Below are 17,764 nucleotides of genomic sequence, written 5' to 3' on the forward strand. Positions count from 1 at the left end.
CCGGATTAGCCATAAACCTGCTCACCACACTAACCGCATAAGCGAGATCCGGTCTCGTACAAACCATCGTATACATAAGACTTTCAACTGCACTTGAATATGGAACCGTCTTCGTGTAGCTAACCTCTTCATCTGTAGCCAGTATAGTGCCTCGACCACGTTTAAAGTGTGCCGCCAAAGGGGTACTTACCGGTTTGGATTGATCACCGGAGAATGCTTACAAAACTTTCTCAATATACTTTTCTTGAGAAACCCATAGCCGTTCTGCTTCTATATCACTCTCGATCTCCACACACAGTATTTTCTTTGCCGCACCCAAATCCTTCATCTCAAACTCACCTTTTAATAGAGCCTTCAAGTCATTAATTACAACCTACAATTAACGTATCATCCACATACAACAACAGATACACAAAGGAATCACTAGAAACTTTCTTCGAGTAAACACAATTATCAAACTGATTACGAATATAACCATTAGAGACCATGAAAGAATCAAATCTCTTATACCACTGCTGTAATGCCCCGATTTCGGAATGTATAAAATAATATTATTATAGCAAGTAAATATTTTATAATATTTTGGAATCAAGAAATTAAATATTTTGGGATAAATCTTATTCATATTTTATATGTTGATTATGATTGAAAAGACTGTTAAATGGATAAATATCGATAAGGATAAATATAAAAATATAATATATAATTTAATAATATAATATAATAAATAAATAAAGAGGATAAAGATGTTAATAATAATAATAATACTAACATTAATAATAGTATAATATAATATAATATAATATATAATAATAATAATATAATATAATATAAATATATTTATTAAGTAAAGAAAAACAAGCAAACTTACCTGCCAAGCGAAGGAAGGCAGAGGAAGAAACGCGAATGAGAAGAAATGAGAAAAAGAAAAGAAGAAAGAAAAAGATTTAGCCGTTCGATTTCGATTCCGATTTCGGTATTGTATTTCTTGTTATACGTAGAATTTAATTATGGATTTTATTAGGGATTTCGATATTGGGAATATTAAATTAGAAATTCTTCAAAAATTTATAACCGCCTATTTGACTATTTAATCGACGAATTTCTTTAGCTAATAGCCTATTCGTAGTCCTAGTATTATATTCTGAGAATTTCGTATCGATCCGAGCCGAATGGAAAACGGCAGTGAATTGCACCTGACTGTTTATTCATATCTTTAAGTAATTTTATTTAATAATCGGGCAATATAAATATTATGAGGTAGAAGGATTTTATAGCTAGAATATCATATTCTACTAAATATAAAAGTTTGGAGCCCGACGAGTTAATTATAGAAATTAGCTTTTGAATAAGCAGGTAGCTCCTGAGAATAAGCATAAAGCTCATCTGATTTGAGTAAATAATGGGACAGGTGTACGTTGGAGGAGATTTGGGTGAAGTTATAAAAATCCAGAAAGTATCGGTAGGAGGTAAGCAGTAGGGAATTAAATCTAATTTTAAGAAATTAGGTATTTATGTTGCATGCGATTCTGATTCTGATATTGATATGATATTATGTGGAATCATTTGGTCAGTGCATCTATATATGTATATATGTGTGTGTATATGCATGTGTGAAACTTCGTTTTACGATATTTGATATACGTATTTGATCGTGTTGGTGAATTTATGAAAAGGAGGATAGGTGGGCCGTCTCACCAGCCCTTTTCATTAAATTCACTTATTGACATGCTGCACACATTGCACGATTTATCGGATATGTTTTATGGATCTATCGTTTAGTCGCCGTGTGCGGTAGTGCTAGGCGAGGGCATCATCCGGGGTTAGGATATTCGACCCCGATGTACCGTAACACTTTGGCGATAGTGGACGATAGTAGTCGGGCAACTGGGTGACTTAGTCGCACGGTCATTCAGGGATTAGACCCATTGCAGTTGAGACGTATTTGGTCTAATCATTCGGGTTCGGTGTTGTTCCACTCATTGGAGTAGCTACTAGTGAGGTCTACCGGTAGTTTAGGATCAGATGCCAAACTCCAAACGCGATCCCGTTAGGGCGTGCGAGGAGGAGTAGAGTTTCCGGGTTTCCTTCGGGTGATTCCAGGTTGCACGGATTCTACTACGTTACACGGGGTAGGGCTAGACAGGAGGGTCCTATCTTCGCTATCACAGACTATGGGGTGTCTTGTGGTTAATGGCGACAACGTTCGACTATCCATGTATTGATTGCGGGAGTCGTATGGTGGGTATATGGGAGTGACCGGGTGACCGTTATATTATTATGGATTTACCAGGTCCTTCCTTGAGCCGAGGATTTTCCGGCTATTTATTGATGATAGTCTAGTGAGCTGTTATTATGGAGCCGAGGTTATTCCGGCTGCTCACTTTGACATATGTATATGGGTATATGTGCATGAGTTGTCGATTTTGACATTATTGTTACATTATTTCAGTATGGGCATGGCATGGCATTTATTTTGCAAATGACGGAAATTAAACTCTATTTTCGAGCATGACATGGCATATTTTATGTTAGTTCTTAAAATGGATTTAATTCTAGACTGCTTTTAAGAAAAATATTTGATTCAGGTACGCATGGCACCTCCGGGACAGGGGACGTCTCGGGAGATAGAAAGACGGGCTGAATGAGTGAACTACATCTGATGTATTATATGTAAATTCTAACTAGAAAAACCTCCCGTTTTGGGAGTATGTTTTTGTAAATATTTATAAACTTGTTTTTTTGGGAATAATAAAATGCTTATATAATTAATTTTAGCCTTAACACTGTGTTGTGGGGCCCGAAGTAGGAGGTGACGACCTCATGATGCAGTGTGGCGGTAGCATTTCCAGTATGAGCCAACTGGGGGTGTTACAAGTTGGTATCAGAGCCTAGGTTTGATAGATTTTGGCTCTTTGAATTAAAAAGGTTTTGAAAATAATAATGATATTGAATTGGTTTGGTGAGGTTTGGGTTTTGCGGGTGCATTCATGTTAATGTGATCTATCTTTTATTGTTATGCTTGGTTTAGCTGTGTGCTGAATTGATATTGGATCAGGAAAAATTGGGGGCAGTATGTCGAATTCTCGAGGTGGTGGTGTACGTAGGGCTATTCAAGGCCCAGAGTTTGATCCTTCGTCTGATGAGTCACAGTATCCTGTGCCAGCGCATGTACCAACAGAGGCACCTAGTCAGGATTTCTTTCGGCAGTTTATGGCCGCGATGATGCCTCAACAGAGGAGTTTCATTGATGCTGTGATGCGGCATAACCCACCAACATATTCTGGTTCAGTGGAGCCAGGAGTCCTTGAGTTTTGGGTTGAAAAGATGGAAAAGATATTTCGTGTTGTTCAGGTTCCGCCAGATCAACGAGTTAATATTGGAGCCTATTTCTTGGAAGGCCGAGCAAATCGGTGGTGGTTAGGTGAAGAAGCTGCAGGTGTAGACCAAGTGGATATGACTTGGGATGAATTTAAAGCAAAGTTAAAGGCTAGGTTTATACCGTCGCATATTCGAAAAGCGAAGAAGCAAGAATTGCTGGACTTAAAGCAGGGCTCGATGTCAGTTGAGGATTATTTTGTGAAGTTTAATGAGTTGGAGATGTATGTTCCTGACTACTTTTCCTGTGAGCGAGACAGAATTGACCATTTTGTAGACGGGTTGCAACACAGAATTCAAGAAGCTTTAGCGGTGTTGGATATCAGTTCATTGTATGAGGCTTACGAGCGTGCTGCCCGATTTTATCAGAAGCAGGAAGTCAGACAAAAGGAGAGTGAGAAGGAAATAGGTTATCAACATCAGGTTCGAGATAAGGGAAAAGCTAAAGTGGAGGATGAGCCCAAGGGTAAAAAGAAATGGTGGCAAATGTTCAGGTCTGGGCCATCGTATAAGGGGATTTCGATTAATGAACCGAGTCAGGAGAGGTCTCAGCAATCGGGGGCTGTTTGTCGGCGTTGTGGAACAAGCCACCCAGGTACTCGTTGTGATAAAGTTCCGTTGACATGTTTTAAATGTGGTGGTAGTGGTCACATTGCCAGGTTATGTCCAAGTGTGGTAACGTGCAAGGAAGTTATATGCCAAGTTATCCAAATGCGAGTTTTGGTTGAAGGAGGTTGCTTTCTTGGGGCATGTTGTTTCTGGAAAGGGTATCTCAGTAGATCCTTCTAAAGTGGCGGCAATCATGGATTGGCCAAGACCTACCAATCAATCAGAAGTAAGAAGCTTTTTGGGTTTGGCAGGATATTATCGGCGATTCGTTTTTGATTTTTCGAAGGTTGCAAAACCATTAACTAATTTGCTGAAAAAGGATGCAAAGATTAAGTGGGATCACGAGTGTGAGTCATCCTTTTTAGAATTGAAACATCGATTAACTTCAGCGCCAATTTTGGCTTTACCAGTGGAAGGTGAGGAGTTTGAAGTGTATAGTGATGCTTCGAAGCAGGGATTGGGATGTGTCTTAATGCAGAATCAAAGAACTAACATACTTCCAGTACGTATGACTTGGAGTATGCAGAAATTGGCCAAATTATATGTACATTATGTGGTTAAACGACACGGTATTCCTGAGGTGATCATATCAGATCGTGATCCACGTTTTCAATCTCGATTTTGGCAAAAATTGCAGGAAGCCTTTGGTACTCAGTTGCATATGAGTACTGCATTCCATCCTATGACTGATGGTCAGTCAGAAAGAACTATCCGTATTCTGGAAGATATGCTAAGAGCTTGTGCTATGGAATTTCAAGGGAGTTGGGAAGACCACTTGGATTTAGTGGAATTTTCATATAATAATAGCCATCAAGCAAGTATCGGAATGGCTCCTTTTGAAGCTCTTTATGGTCGAAAATGCAGAACTCCTTTGAGTTGGGACGATATGAGTGATCGACTGATACTGGGTCCGGAAATGATTGAGGAATCGAAAAATAAGATTCGAATTATCAGAGAAAAGATGAAGGCAGCTCAAGATCGTCAAAAGAGTTATGCCGATAGAGCCCGACGTGAGGGTCAATTTCAAAGTGGAGATTTTGTCTTATTAAAAGTATCCCCAATGAAAGGTATTAGAAGGTTTGGGATTAAAGGAAAATTGAGTCCGCGTTATGTTGGACCTTATGAAATTGTCGATCGAGTTGGTGATTGGGCTTATCGGTTGGCACTTCCAAATTCTATGGAGCGTATCCATAATGTGTTTCATATATCTCAGCTTCGTAGGTATGTTGCAGATCCTTCTCATATTTTATCTCCAGATGAGATAGAGCTGAATGAAGATCTTTCGTATGAAGAAAAGCCTCTGTGGATCATGGACACAAAGGTCCGAACCATGAGGAATCGAGATATTCGTATGGTGAAAGTAATGTGGTCCAGACATGGAGCGGAAGAGGCCACGTGGGAAGTAGAACAAGAAATGTTCAAGGCATACCCACAATTGTTTAATTAAGTTGCCTTGTTATGTGTTTGAGTTTAGATTTCGGGGACGAAATCTTTTTAAGGGGGAGTGGATTGTAATGCCCCGGTTTCGGAATGTATAAAATAATATTATTATAGCAAATAAATATTTTATAATATTTTGGAATCAAGAAATTAAATATTTTGGGATAAATCTTATTCATATTTTATATGTTGATTATGATTGAAAAGACTGTTAAATGGATAAATATCGATAAGGATAAATATAAAAATATAATATATAATTTAATAATATAATATAATAAATAAATAAAGAGGATAAAGATGTTAATAATAATAATAATACTAACATTAATAATAGTATAATATAATATAATATAATATATAATAATAATAATATAATATAATATAAATATATTTATTAAGTAAAGAAAAACAAGCAAACTTACCTGCCAAGCGAAGGAAGGCAGAGGAAGAAACGCGAATGAGAAGAAATGAGAAAAAGAAAAGAAGAAAGAAAAAGATTTAGCCGTTCGATTTCGATTCCGATTTCGGTATTGTATTTCTTGTTATACGTAGAATTTAATTATGGATTTTATTAGGGATTTCGATATTGGGAATATTAAATTAGAAATTCTTCAAAAATTTATAACCGCCTATTTGACTATTTAATCGACGAATTTCTTTAGCTACTAGCCTATTCGTAGTCCTAGTATTATATTTTGAGAATTTCGTATCGATCCGAGCCGAATGGAAAACGGCAGTGAATTGCACCTGACTGTTTATTCATATCTTTAAGTAATTTTATTTAATAATCGGGCAATATAAATATTATGAGGTAGAAGGATTTTATAGCTAGAATATCATATTCTACTAAATATAAAAGTTTGGAGCCCGACGAGTTAATTATAGAAATTAGCTTTTGAATAAGCAGGTAGCTCCTGAGAATAAGCATAAAGCTCATCTGATTTGAGTAAATAATGGGACAGGTGTACGTTGGAGGAGATTTGGGTGAAGTTATAAAAATCCAGAAAGTATCGGTAGGAGGTAAGCAGTAGGGAATTAAATCTAATTTTAAGAAATTAGGTATTTATGTTGCATGCGATTCTGATTCTGATATTGATATGATATTATGTGGAATCATTTGGTCAGTGCATCTATATATGTATATATGTGTGTGTATATGCATGTGTGAAACTTCGTTTTACGATATTTGATATACGTATTTGATCGTGTTGGTGAATTTATGAAAAGGAGGATAGGTGGGCCGTCTCACCAGCCCTTTTCATTAAATTCACTTATTGACATGCTGCACACATTGCACGATTTATCGGATATGTTTTATGGATCTATCGTTTAGTCGCCGTGTGCGGTAGTGCTAGGCGAGGGCATCATCCGGGGTTAGGATATTCGACCCCGATGTACCGTAACACTTTGGCGATAGTGGACGATAGTAGTCGGGCAACTGGGTGACTTAGTCGCACGGTCATTCAGGGATTAGACCCATTGCAGTTGAGACGTATTTGGTCTAATCATTCGGGTTCGGTGTTGTTCCACTCATTAGAGTAGCTACTAGTGAGGTCTACCGGTAGTTTAGGATCAGATGCCAAACTCCAAACGCGATCCCGTTAGGGCGTGCAAGGAGGAGTAGAGTTTCCGGGTTTCCTTCGGGTGATTCCAGGTTGCACGGATTCTACTACGTTACACGGGGTAGGGCTAGACAGGAGGGTCCTATCTTCGCTATCACAGACTATGGGGTGTCTTGTGGTTAATGGCGACAACGTTCAACTATCCATGTATTGATTGCGGGAGTCGTATGGTGGGTATATGGGAGTGACCGGGTGACCGTTATATTATTATGGATTTACCAGGTCCTTCCTTGAGCCGAGGATTTTCCGGCTATTTATTGATGATAGTCTAGTGAGCTGTTATTATGGAGCCGAGGTTATTCCGGCTGCTCACTTTGACATATGTATATGGGTATATGTGCATGAGTTGTCGATTTTGACATTATTGTTACATTATTTCAGTATGGGCATGGCATGGCATTTATTTTGCAAATGACGGAAATTAAACTCTATTTTCGAGCATGACATGGCATATTTTATGTTAGTTCTTAAAATGGATTTAATTCTAGACTGCTTTTAAGAAAATTATTTGATTCAGGTACGCATGGCACCTCCGGGACAGGGGACGTCTCGGGAGATAGAAAGACGGGCTGAATGAGTGAACTGCATCTGATGTATTATATGTAAATTCTAACTAGAAAAACCTCCCGTTTTGGGAGTATGTTTTTGTAAATATTTATAAACTTGTTTTTTTGGGAATAATAAAATGCTTATATAATTAATTTTAGCCTTAACACTGTGTTGTGGGGCCCGAAGTAGGAGGTGACGACCTCATGATGCAGTGTGGCGGTAGCATTTCCAGTATGAGCCAACTGGGGGTGTTACAACTGCCTCGGAGCCTGCTTTAAGTAATATAGAGATTTCTTTAACCCGCATACCTGGTCTCCTTTAGAACTATCGAACCCCTCTGGTTGAGACATATAAATCTGTTCTTCTAGATTACCATGAGGAATGTTGTTTTTACATTAAGCTGTTCCAACTCCAGAGGGCCCTCAAAGATCTGAATTAACATACTCAATAATTTCTTTTGAGGTGTGATGACCGGTAATAAACCTCACCCTCTGCTACCCTTTTACATAAGCCTTACAGAATTAAATTTTACCTGTCATATCCCCACCAAATAAACCATGCTTGCTCAACAAAGACAACCCCTGCTCACTCATGTGACCCAATCGACGGTGCCACAAAATTGTCCTGTCATCATGTTTATCCAAGGACTGGGATACCGCTGCCGTTCCTATCACCGAACTGCCCTATAGAAAATAAATTTCATGCTACAGTTTTCCTTTCATCATCACCAGAGCACCTTTCAGGATTTTCACACACTCACCTTCACCATGATATTTTCAATCATTCTTGGCTAAGGTGCGACGATAAATCAAATTCTTTCTGAGTTCACGAACATACCAATAATAAAATTTCTTGACAGTATTGTCATGCAATTTTATCTGCAATATCCCGCTCCCCTTTATGGCTAGAACCCCATCATCACCTAACTTCACCGTTCTATTCCACTTCTTAAAAGAAATGAGTAGATCACGAGAAAATATCATATGGTAAGAAGCACCGGTATACATAATCCAGAAATCAACAGTACTAGCACTACACGCTGTCAGAACTTCACCAAAGTCCTCATCATCAGAACTGTCTTGTACCACAGCAGCACTGCTGCCACTGTTACTAGAATCAACTTTTGTATTTCCCTTCTTCTGTGGACAATCTTTTTTAATGTGCCCCTTCTTCTTACAAAGATAACAGTTAACTTTGCTAGAGGATTTTTATATTGAATGCGACCTCCCATTCCCGTTACCCCTCTCATGTAGTCTTTCCCTACCTGCAAACAGACCTGAACCGGAACACTCTTCCAGAGAAACCTTTCTTTTCAATTCTTTGGACATAAGGACATCTTTCACATCATTAAAAGAAATTGTAGTTTTACCATATAACATAGTATCTACAAAATTCTCATATGAACCAGGATAGTGAACACAGTAAAATTAAGGCTTGATCTTCATCATCTATTTTAACCTCAACCCCTTGAAGATCAAGAATAATACGGTTAAAGGTATCAAGATAATTCTTTACCTGAGTACTTTTGGACATCTGGAGGGTGTAAAGACGCTGCTTCTAATATAGCCTGTTCATGAGAGAGTTGTTTTGATACTTCTCACACAGTTTATTCCATAACCCAAAAGCCGTTGTCTGATCTACAACCTCCCGTAATCACTCATTAGTAACTGACAACAAGATCGCGGAATGAGCACTTCCCAATTACTTATTTATCTCATCATTCAAGTCTTTAGGAAACTTGTCTTCTCCCTCCAGCACAACCGCAAATCCTTGTTGAACCAGAGGTGCCGTCATGTTGACTTTCCAGAGCGTAAAGTCATTCGACCCATTAAACTTCTCCAAATCAAACTTATACGAGGACATCTTCAATAAATCAGATATGGCTCTTATACCACTTGTTATGGGAAACTAGAAAGAAAGCAAATAAAGAACACAGAGGTTTCACGTGGTTCGGTAACAGTATGTCAACCTACGTCCATGGGCAGGAACCGGAGAGATTTTATTATACTGATTAAGAGAGTTACAATTATGTCATATGACTAGGAACCATAGTTATCTATTTATAAGCACCCCAAAACACCCTAAACCTTAAGCCTGTTTGTTATTAATTAGGATAAGCCCAAAAGGAACCCTGCCAATTGAAACAACCTTTTCTCATTGGTTTCGGGTCGGGTAGACCGCTAAATCCAAGTCACGTTTCAACACAAAATTTTTGATATTTCATGTTCTTTTGGAATTTAAAACTTTTTGATATTATACTCTCTTGTCGGTGTTCTTAAGGTACATATTTTATTAGTTTTTTTTGTTCAAAATTAAAATTTGATATCTATATCAAAATTGAAATCAATATAACTTGATATCAATTTTTTAGCATACAAAAGTTACCAAAATCCCTCAATTCTACAAGATTAGATCTTTAAAACCCTAATTAAAAAATAATAAACAACAACAATTTGCAAACCCTGAACAAAAGTTCTCTACTATTTTAGAAGTGTGTTTGTTGGATTTTTTGTCCAAATGGATCCATCCCATATAATACACAAACAAACACACTCATTCTCGCAGCCAAAGTGCACCTGGGCCCAAACCTATGACACAGGCCCACAATCCACTTACTTACCTTCGCCCGTGACCCGCTGCTTCACCTGTGCCCGCGAACCTGTGACCCAAACCGCCCGAACCGCCTTGTTTGACCCACGTCCCTTTTATTAAACTAGATCTTCACCGTCAAATCTAGGGTTGAGATCGTGGCCGTCTATTCCTTTTAACCTACGTATATAATAGAGATGAGAAAAACCGCCGTCCCTCACTTCACTCTCATAATCTTCTCTCTACAACTTACCCTCTCTAGCCTTTCATCTCGTCTCTCTCTCGCACCACTTTCCGGCGACGATTTTTCGACAGTGGTTCGGCGGTTGGCTTCCTCCTTATCAGTGGAGCTCCTTGGAATGTTTTTTTACCCCTGTGTTGTTGATTTGAGCCGCAAGGGATTCTCTCAACGTGTAGGCTTCTGTTTACCTTGTTTCTTTGTTTGTGGGGGTAATATTTCTTGTGTGTCGTAGGTAATAGGACAGTGTACTTGTGTTCATCGCGTATTTGGGTGTGTTTGTGTCGATTTTGTGTTTTCGGGTTGGTTTGGAGCTTAGCCTTGAAAAACCAAAAATTGTTCAATATTTTTACTCAAATTCGAAATAAAATCTTCGATCCATAATAAATTGAGATCTGCTCATCCACATCCAAATCTAAAACAAAAATCAAAATCAAAATCAAAATCAAACTTCAGTCAACGAGCAACTAACTAGATCTGATCCCAAACCATGGGAATGGCCGTGAAACCACTTTTTGTAGTTCATGAAGATGGCCTCGTCCTTTCAAACAGCGTTGGTTTCACAGCTTTTGACATATATCTCTCTGATATCGTGGGCAAACAGCACGTGGATTCGGAATTAGATCAGTATATCAAAGAATCTCTTCTACCCGTGTCCATGAATTCAACGTGTTGGGATGGAGGGGAGAAAATAGGTCGAGGTACCCGACTTTAGCAAAGATGGCTTGTGACATTCTATCCGTTCCCCTTTCGACAGCCTATGAAGACTCTGTGTTCGACACCAGGGACCGGAAGATGGATAGGCATCAAACTTTACTGAAATATGCAACGCTCCAAGCTTTGATCTGTGCGAAAGACTGGGTGCAGCATGAATCGTCGGGGACTCCTGGTACTTTTGGTTTATACTGAGAAGGGGGTCTATAGCTTACTACAGTTATTTATAGGAATGGAAAGGTCTGGTTACCTAATATTGCTCTCGAGAAATTTATTATTGCTCTCGAGAAATTTATTTTCGATGTGTAGCTCTATGTCGCATGCTTATGTTGGTATATATGATGTTAGTCTAAAGTTTTTGTTATATGTTAACTTTTTGAAATAATTGATGTGCTACACCTTGGTGTTGCTTATTATGTTCACATATATGCTTGATTGTTTTATATATGCTTTTGTGTGAAATATCTATGTGATAAGTTGCATGTATAAATGCGATGATGTTAGCATGTTCGCTATTCTTGTTATGCCCTCCAATGCAACTATGATGGTCGACCAAAAACAAGGGGGAGATTGTTGGGCTGTGTTTCCGGTTCGACCCATCTCACAAACTCGAACCGCCCTGAACGGGTATGATTTATATTATCGGATCCCTCTTCCCAAACCCTATCTAAATCGAACAGACCCATTCTCCCCATTCCTTTCTTCTTCCCGTTCCGACGACTTCGCGATTTCAAAATTGGAAATCAGTTCCTACATCTTCATTGTTGATCGACAAGGTTTGTTCCTAAACCCTTGGGTTTTATCTACTTTCTTCCTCGATGATAAATATGTTGGCGGGTTTTTTGGTTTGGGAGGTGGGAGCCCAGAGGGAGAAATTAGTGCGTTTGGTGCCGATACTTTGTGTTCTTCTTCAGCTAGTATATTCAGCCATTGAAGCTGATCAAAGAATATCTGACTGAGATTTTGGAGTTGCATGTCGGGAAGGAAATTCTGAAGCTGGAAAGGGAGTAAGAGAAGAAGCAAAGCCAGAAAGCGATCAACGTATTCAATGATCCAGACGACGATTCGAAGATCATGCTGGCGTCGACGAGGTGCTGCTCTGAGGTCATAAGCCTGGTAGGGGCTTCCAGGGTCATTCTGCTCATGTTGTTTGGAATCCATCAGTGCAACAGCAGGCGGTCTGTCGGGCTTAGTGGATTGGCAAAAGAGGTTTGCCATACCTATTATCTTATGACTGCTGGCAAGATTGAGGCCAACAAATACTGTTTTTGGATTTTATCACATTAAAAATTAATGTGTTGAAAATACGAAAGTGGATAAAAACAATAAAAGCATAAAAAAAAGTTGATCAAAAAAAATAAGAGAACAAAATTTATGCGGAAAATCCAAAATGGAAAAAATCACAAGTGATAAAAAATCTACTAGATAATCGAATTGTTACGATAGTACAATTTCTCAAATGGATGAAGAAAAATTGGTGCCCAAAAAACTACCCAAATGTCCACACACAGACACCAAAATGACACATAAATGTGCTCCCAAACCAGCACCAAAATGGTACCTAAAAGTGCACCCAAACAGGCAGAGAAAGTGTACATCAATTCAACAACCAAAATGTAGTATAAATAGGCCCAAAAAGTCTCTTTATGATATCCCTATAGAAAACTGAATTAAAAGCCAAGTAAATTGGGAGATATTATCAAAATGAATACACTTCACAATTAAGTAGAAGATTGTAGGTTGTAATTTTGATATGGGGCCACGAATGCTCCTTATCACACCCATAACTGCCGATTTACATTCATGTCAATACTACTTTCTCAGTCACGCCCATGATTACCGTTTCCGATATCTTCTGAATTTTGTAAATGTTACAAACTTGATCCAGCATGAAAGTGTCTGCTTACTTATGCCTAAGGCTGTTGTCTATTTTCATAAATTTTATGGGGTGTGTTTGTTTTATAAAATAGTTAGAAATAAAATATTATTACTAGAATATAGAAAATTATCTAGGGAATATTGGATTAAAAATCGAATTGTATGTTAAATGTAACTATTTGGCTATCAGCCAGGTTATGATCATGTTTAGGCGTAACAACCATTTTTTTTATATCTCATCTTGATGAGAGTAAGAGCAAAAACCCTAGCTGAGGAGAGGCATAGGCTTGAAGAACAAATACCTTTAGTTAATTTGCAGATCTAATTCGCTTACGCAAATAGAATCAGGTTAGATTTATTAACTTTATTTTTATCTCAATTATTGGGCATAGGGTTAAATTTGTTCATAAGTTCCAACAGAGAATACAAAAATAAAAATAATGAATGTATTAAAAAAAATAGAAAAAACACACCTGGTCCAAGTCTTACAAGAGGCATATTTCGGTATTTCCTAACAAATACTGACATAAATTTGAGAAAGAGCAGCTATGTGATCTAGTGTTATGCTCTTCGTCGGAGAAGAAAGGTATATTAATGCAATAGATGGCAGGGATTGATAACATAATTATTGAGGAAATGTTTAATCTTGTTTTGAATAATAATGTAATTTTCCAGTCTTGTTAGGAGGGTTGGGTTGTGATTTTGTAAGCAGTTAAAATACGAACCTAAACCGGTCAACCCACGTGGGCCGTGGGTTGAGAGTGGGTTAGCCCGCAGTGGGGCGGGTTAGCTTGGGGGGCCAAATAAATATAATAATTATTACTCATCCCGTATCAACTAAATGTTTTTTTTTTTTTTTTTTATCATTTTTTACTGTAACACTAAAAAATTACTTTCAATTTTTCATCATTTGTTTTGTTTATCTCTCATTTTATTGTTTTATAATATTTTTTTATTATAGAATCTACATATTCATAAAATTAATTATGATTTATTTGTAAAATATTTATTATTTGAATTCTACAATAAAACTATTTTTAGCTATTTTGAAATATTAATTACAAAAAAATTTATAATATTAATATTTTTAAAAAGTCCGTGGACTAGCCCGCTTACCTCGCCACCCGCGGGTGATTTGGATTGGATTGATGAAATTTTGATCCGTCCTGCCGCGGCCTGCTAACCTGTGTTGACAGGTCTAGTGCGAGGGGTGCCCCAACTCCAACTTCTCCCACCATTCCTTCTCATTCTTGAGTAAGTTAATTCCTTGGAGGGCTGTCGGAGGCCTATCAATGACATCACTTGGCTGTCCGAAGACCAAAGAAAACTTGTGTAATGACGGGATTTCTTGCAACGTGGTAGGACAAATCGAACTGCAGACGACTGTTGTTGTGTGGCAGTTGCTCTTCAAATTCGGTAGACTTTGAAGGCATAGAGACTCAAGTTTGGGGAGCTGGCAGACCATAGATGCTTCTATTTCTCCTCCATCTCCACTATTACTGCCTAAATCCAGCAGCTTCATTTCAAATATCCCTTGTATCATTTCACAATCACCGATTCTGAGAAATTTCAGGTTATGGAGATGCCATGCTGGTAGGCCGAGCTTTCTTCATCTTGTTGTAACTATTGATCCACAACTTGGTTATCGACAAGAAAAGGGCTTGCGATGAGATGGATGCTGATGTAGATGCCGACTGTTCTTCGATCCTCCAAAGACACTCTATTTCATCACAATCCCCAATTTTCAAGCTTTCCATTGATGTGGGATTATTGAAAAGCCCTTTGAGATCTTCCAGTAAACACTTGCTCAACCGTTTACACTCGACCAACAGTAGATATTGGATGTCTCCGGCCAGAATAGTCATGTCTTTGTCCCTACATGAATGGAAGTCATAGTGTAGCAACCCCAACTGATTGTAAAAGCCGCCAGGATCGGCATAATATGTTTCCGACCCAATCAAGATGGAGTAAGATAAACCAGCTGGTTTATTTCTCATCAACAAATTATAATCACCAACATGTTTCGATCTCCCTCGAAACCCTTCCAAATGCTTCGTTTTCTTGCAATGTCTCCACATTCATTATTTTGTTGCAATCAAATTGATCATACACTTTTTTTGAGCGAGTTGTTATCACTATTTTACATCCATCCACACAGAGCGGATCTCCCAACCCCTTTTCAAATCAATATACTTCCAAACATCATCAAATATAATAACAAGATTGTGTATTTTGGATAGCATTGCATTCAATCGTGATGCTCTTTTATCGTCATTCCTCTCATCTAAGGGATCGCGGCCTATGGATTTGGCTATTTCATCTTGCAACATCGAGATTGTAAACTCTTGAGATATTGTGATCCATACAACACGCTCGCCACTTCGTTCTTGAAGATGATTATTCACATGCTTGGCAAGTGTTGTTTTACCAACACCTCCCATACCGTAAATCCCAATGCTTGACACCCCATCGAATGACAAGAAACTCCAAATTGCTTCCAAATTTTTCTTGATTTGCTCACCTACTAACTCCCCAATTCGAAACTTGTCTCCCTTGATGTCGCAATCATCAAGTACAAGCTCACCAAAATGTTGTCTTTGCTCAACCAGCTCGCACACTCTTTCTTCTAGTTTTGCTGCTCGACCTCCGCCAAAGAATTGTGTCAGAAAGCCTTCCATTCGCATTTCACTTTCCAACATACGAGTTCATTATCAATTGATCAAACTTGTTCTAACCAATCACCGACTTCTCTTTTCCTTTTCTTTTTTCCAGATTGTTCGTCTCTCTTTATTGCATCTTCGACATCAGATGCTTTAGCACACAGTAACCTCATGCTGATTCGCAGAGAATCAAAAGTGGCCTTGTCTCTTTTGCTCAATGCAATATCCACCAACTTCTCTGCTAGCTTAGACAAGAATTGCTCCCCAAACTTATACAACAATAACCTCATCTTATCCTTCACACTTCCTGCCTAAAACAAGCACACATATACAGCATAAATCAACAAATTTTGTTCAATTTTAGAGCAGAAGAAGAGTTTGATCTGTTAAGCTAAAATATATCAGCAGAGGAGAGTAGTTTGATCACTTGCTTTTTCTTAAAATGATTAAAAACTACAAATAAAAAATATAGTATATTTGTAAAGGAATTTCGTCCTTAAAATTAGACCTGTCAAAATGGGTTAGCGGAGAGAACTGGCCCACAACCCGCAAATAAGCGGGTTGTTTGCAGGCTAACCCGCGACGAAGCGGACTAAAATTTCATCAGCCCAGCCCAACCTAACCTAACCCACCGGCGGGTAGCGAGCTAAGCGGGCTATCCGGCGGTGTTTAAGCCTCCACTGCACGGTTGATGGCTTCGGGAAGCAAAGCCTTATCCGAATGCAGAACTTCAGCAAATGTCCGGTCCTGCATACTCGCATCTGCTACTGTCAGCCTTAAAATCTTAAGCATGTTGAACAGCTCTTTGATGTTGTTCTGGAATGGCGTCCCTGACAATATGACGCGATTTTCACTTTTGACCTGAACCAGTGAAGTCCAGATTTTACTCTTTCTGTTTCGAGGAGTATGGCCTTCGTCGAGAATCATGAATCTAGGCATCTCAAGAAGTGCCGACCTCAGAACCTCAAAGTTCTTTTCAATACCTGTGTTTGCTTGCACGTCCTTCTGCGCTGTTAGCTTCTCAAAAAGAGTGTAGCTAACCCCCAAGGCCTCCCCCCTTCTTCCACATAGAAATTTTCACCATGCGGATTGCCTCCAAATACTGGCGTCCGATTTTCGCCCCTTGGAAGAGTTGGTCCGCAGTCTTCCTGCTCATTGCCGATGAACACCGGATTGTTCAGGTTGTGGAAATTAAATCCAGCATTCCACCTTTTGAGCTCTTCTTCCCAGGTGCAAAGTATGGTGGCTGGGACGATGATCATCGGCAGACAGTTTAGAAACATCTTTAAATGTCTCGAGGAATGCAATCGTTAGACGTGTCTTTCCGGTCCCCGGTGCATGAGAAATAATGCATCCGCCCACCGCAGGTGGATTTGAGTTCTTTAACTCGGCAATATCAGTACTGCCTGCCAAGTTCTTCCAGAGAAACTCAAATCCTTCTCTCTGATGTTCATACATAGTTTCCCGCACACCATCCATGATGCTCCACACTGAGCCGCTAGTCCAGAAGCTTACATCAGCTGCTTCCGCTACTGGGAGACTGACGGCGCCGAGATCCAGACACTCCCCTTTCTCCTGCTTCTTTTTCTTTCCAGGAGCACGGTGAGCTTTGATCACCTGCAAAAGGAAGAAGAAGAGGAAGTCACATAAACAAGGGTAGCTGCCCAAATTTAATTAACAGTTGGATGATTTTCCTTTTTCTTACCCAAGGACGAATTACATCCTTCGGATGAATCGCAGACATGTTGACAGTGGATACAATACAGTCCTTGATCGTCTTTCAACGTCAATTCGTGCAGCCCTCGAGCACATCTGCGCTCCTGAGGTTCTTCCTCTTCCTCATCCTCCACTTCAACAACCTGCACGTCATAAAAAATAGTAGTGCCAAATTAGTTCTCAATCCGTGTCGAATCAGTTCCTGTCTATTGTTTCAATATCAAAATTAATCTACAAAGATGTTAAAACTGATTGACGTACCTCACGGCTGGTAATCATTCCCATTTTCTCCACAACGCAGTTGAAGTTCAATTCTTCGAACAAGCCGTCTACGTCCTTCTCCCACTCAGCTTCTCGCTGTTCCGATT

At 38.9% G+C, this 17,764-nt stretch overlaps 1 protein-coding gene across 1 annotated transcript; it reads right to left on the minus strand.

Moving 5' to 3' along the window:
* Positions 1-15,155: 15,155 nt before the first annotated feature.
* LOC127243881 (probable disease resistance protein At4g14610) lies at positions 15,156-15,698 on the minus strand. Its single transcript, XM_051264103.1, has one exon. The coding sequence runs from the start codon at positions 15,696-15,698 to the stop codon at positions 15,156-15,158; it is 543 nt and encodes a 180-aa protein (XP_051120060.1).
* Between the last annotated feature and the right edge of the window lie 2,066 nt (positions 15,699-17,764).

This window comes from Andrographis paniculata, unplaced genomic scaffold (genome assembly GCF_009805555.1).
Source record: "Andrographis paniculata isolate CXL003 unplaced genomic scaffold, ASM980555v1 Contig98END, whole genome shotgun sequence".
Classification (NCBI taxonomy): Eukaryota; Viridiplantae; Streptophyta; class Magnoliopsida; order Lamiales; family Acanthaceae; genus Andrographis; species Andrographis paniculata.

What these genes read in the sequence shown, in the direction of transcription:
- LOC127243881 (XM_051264103.1), bottom strand. Translation starts at nt 15,698, where the DNA reads ATGGAAGGCTTTCTGACACAATTCTTTGGCGGAGGTCGAGCAGCAAAA.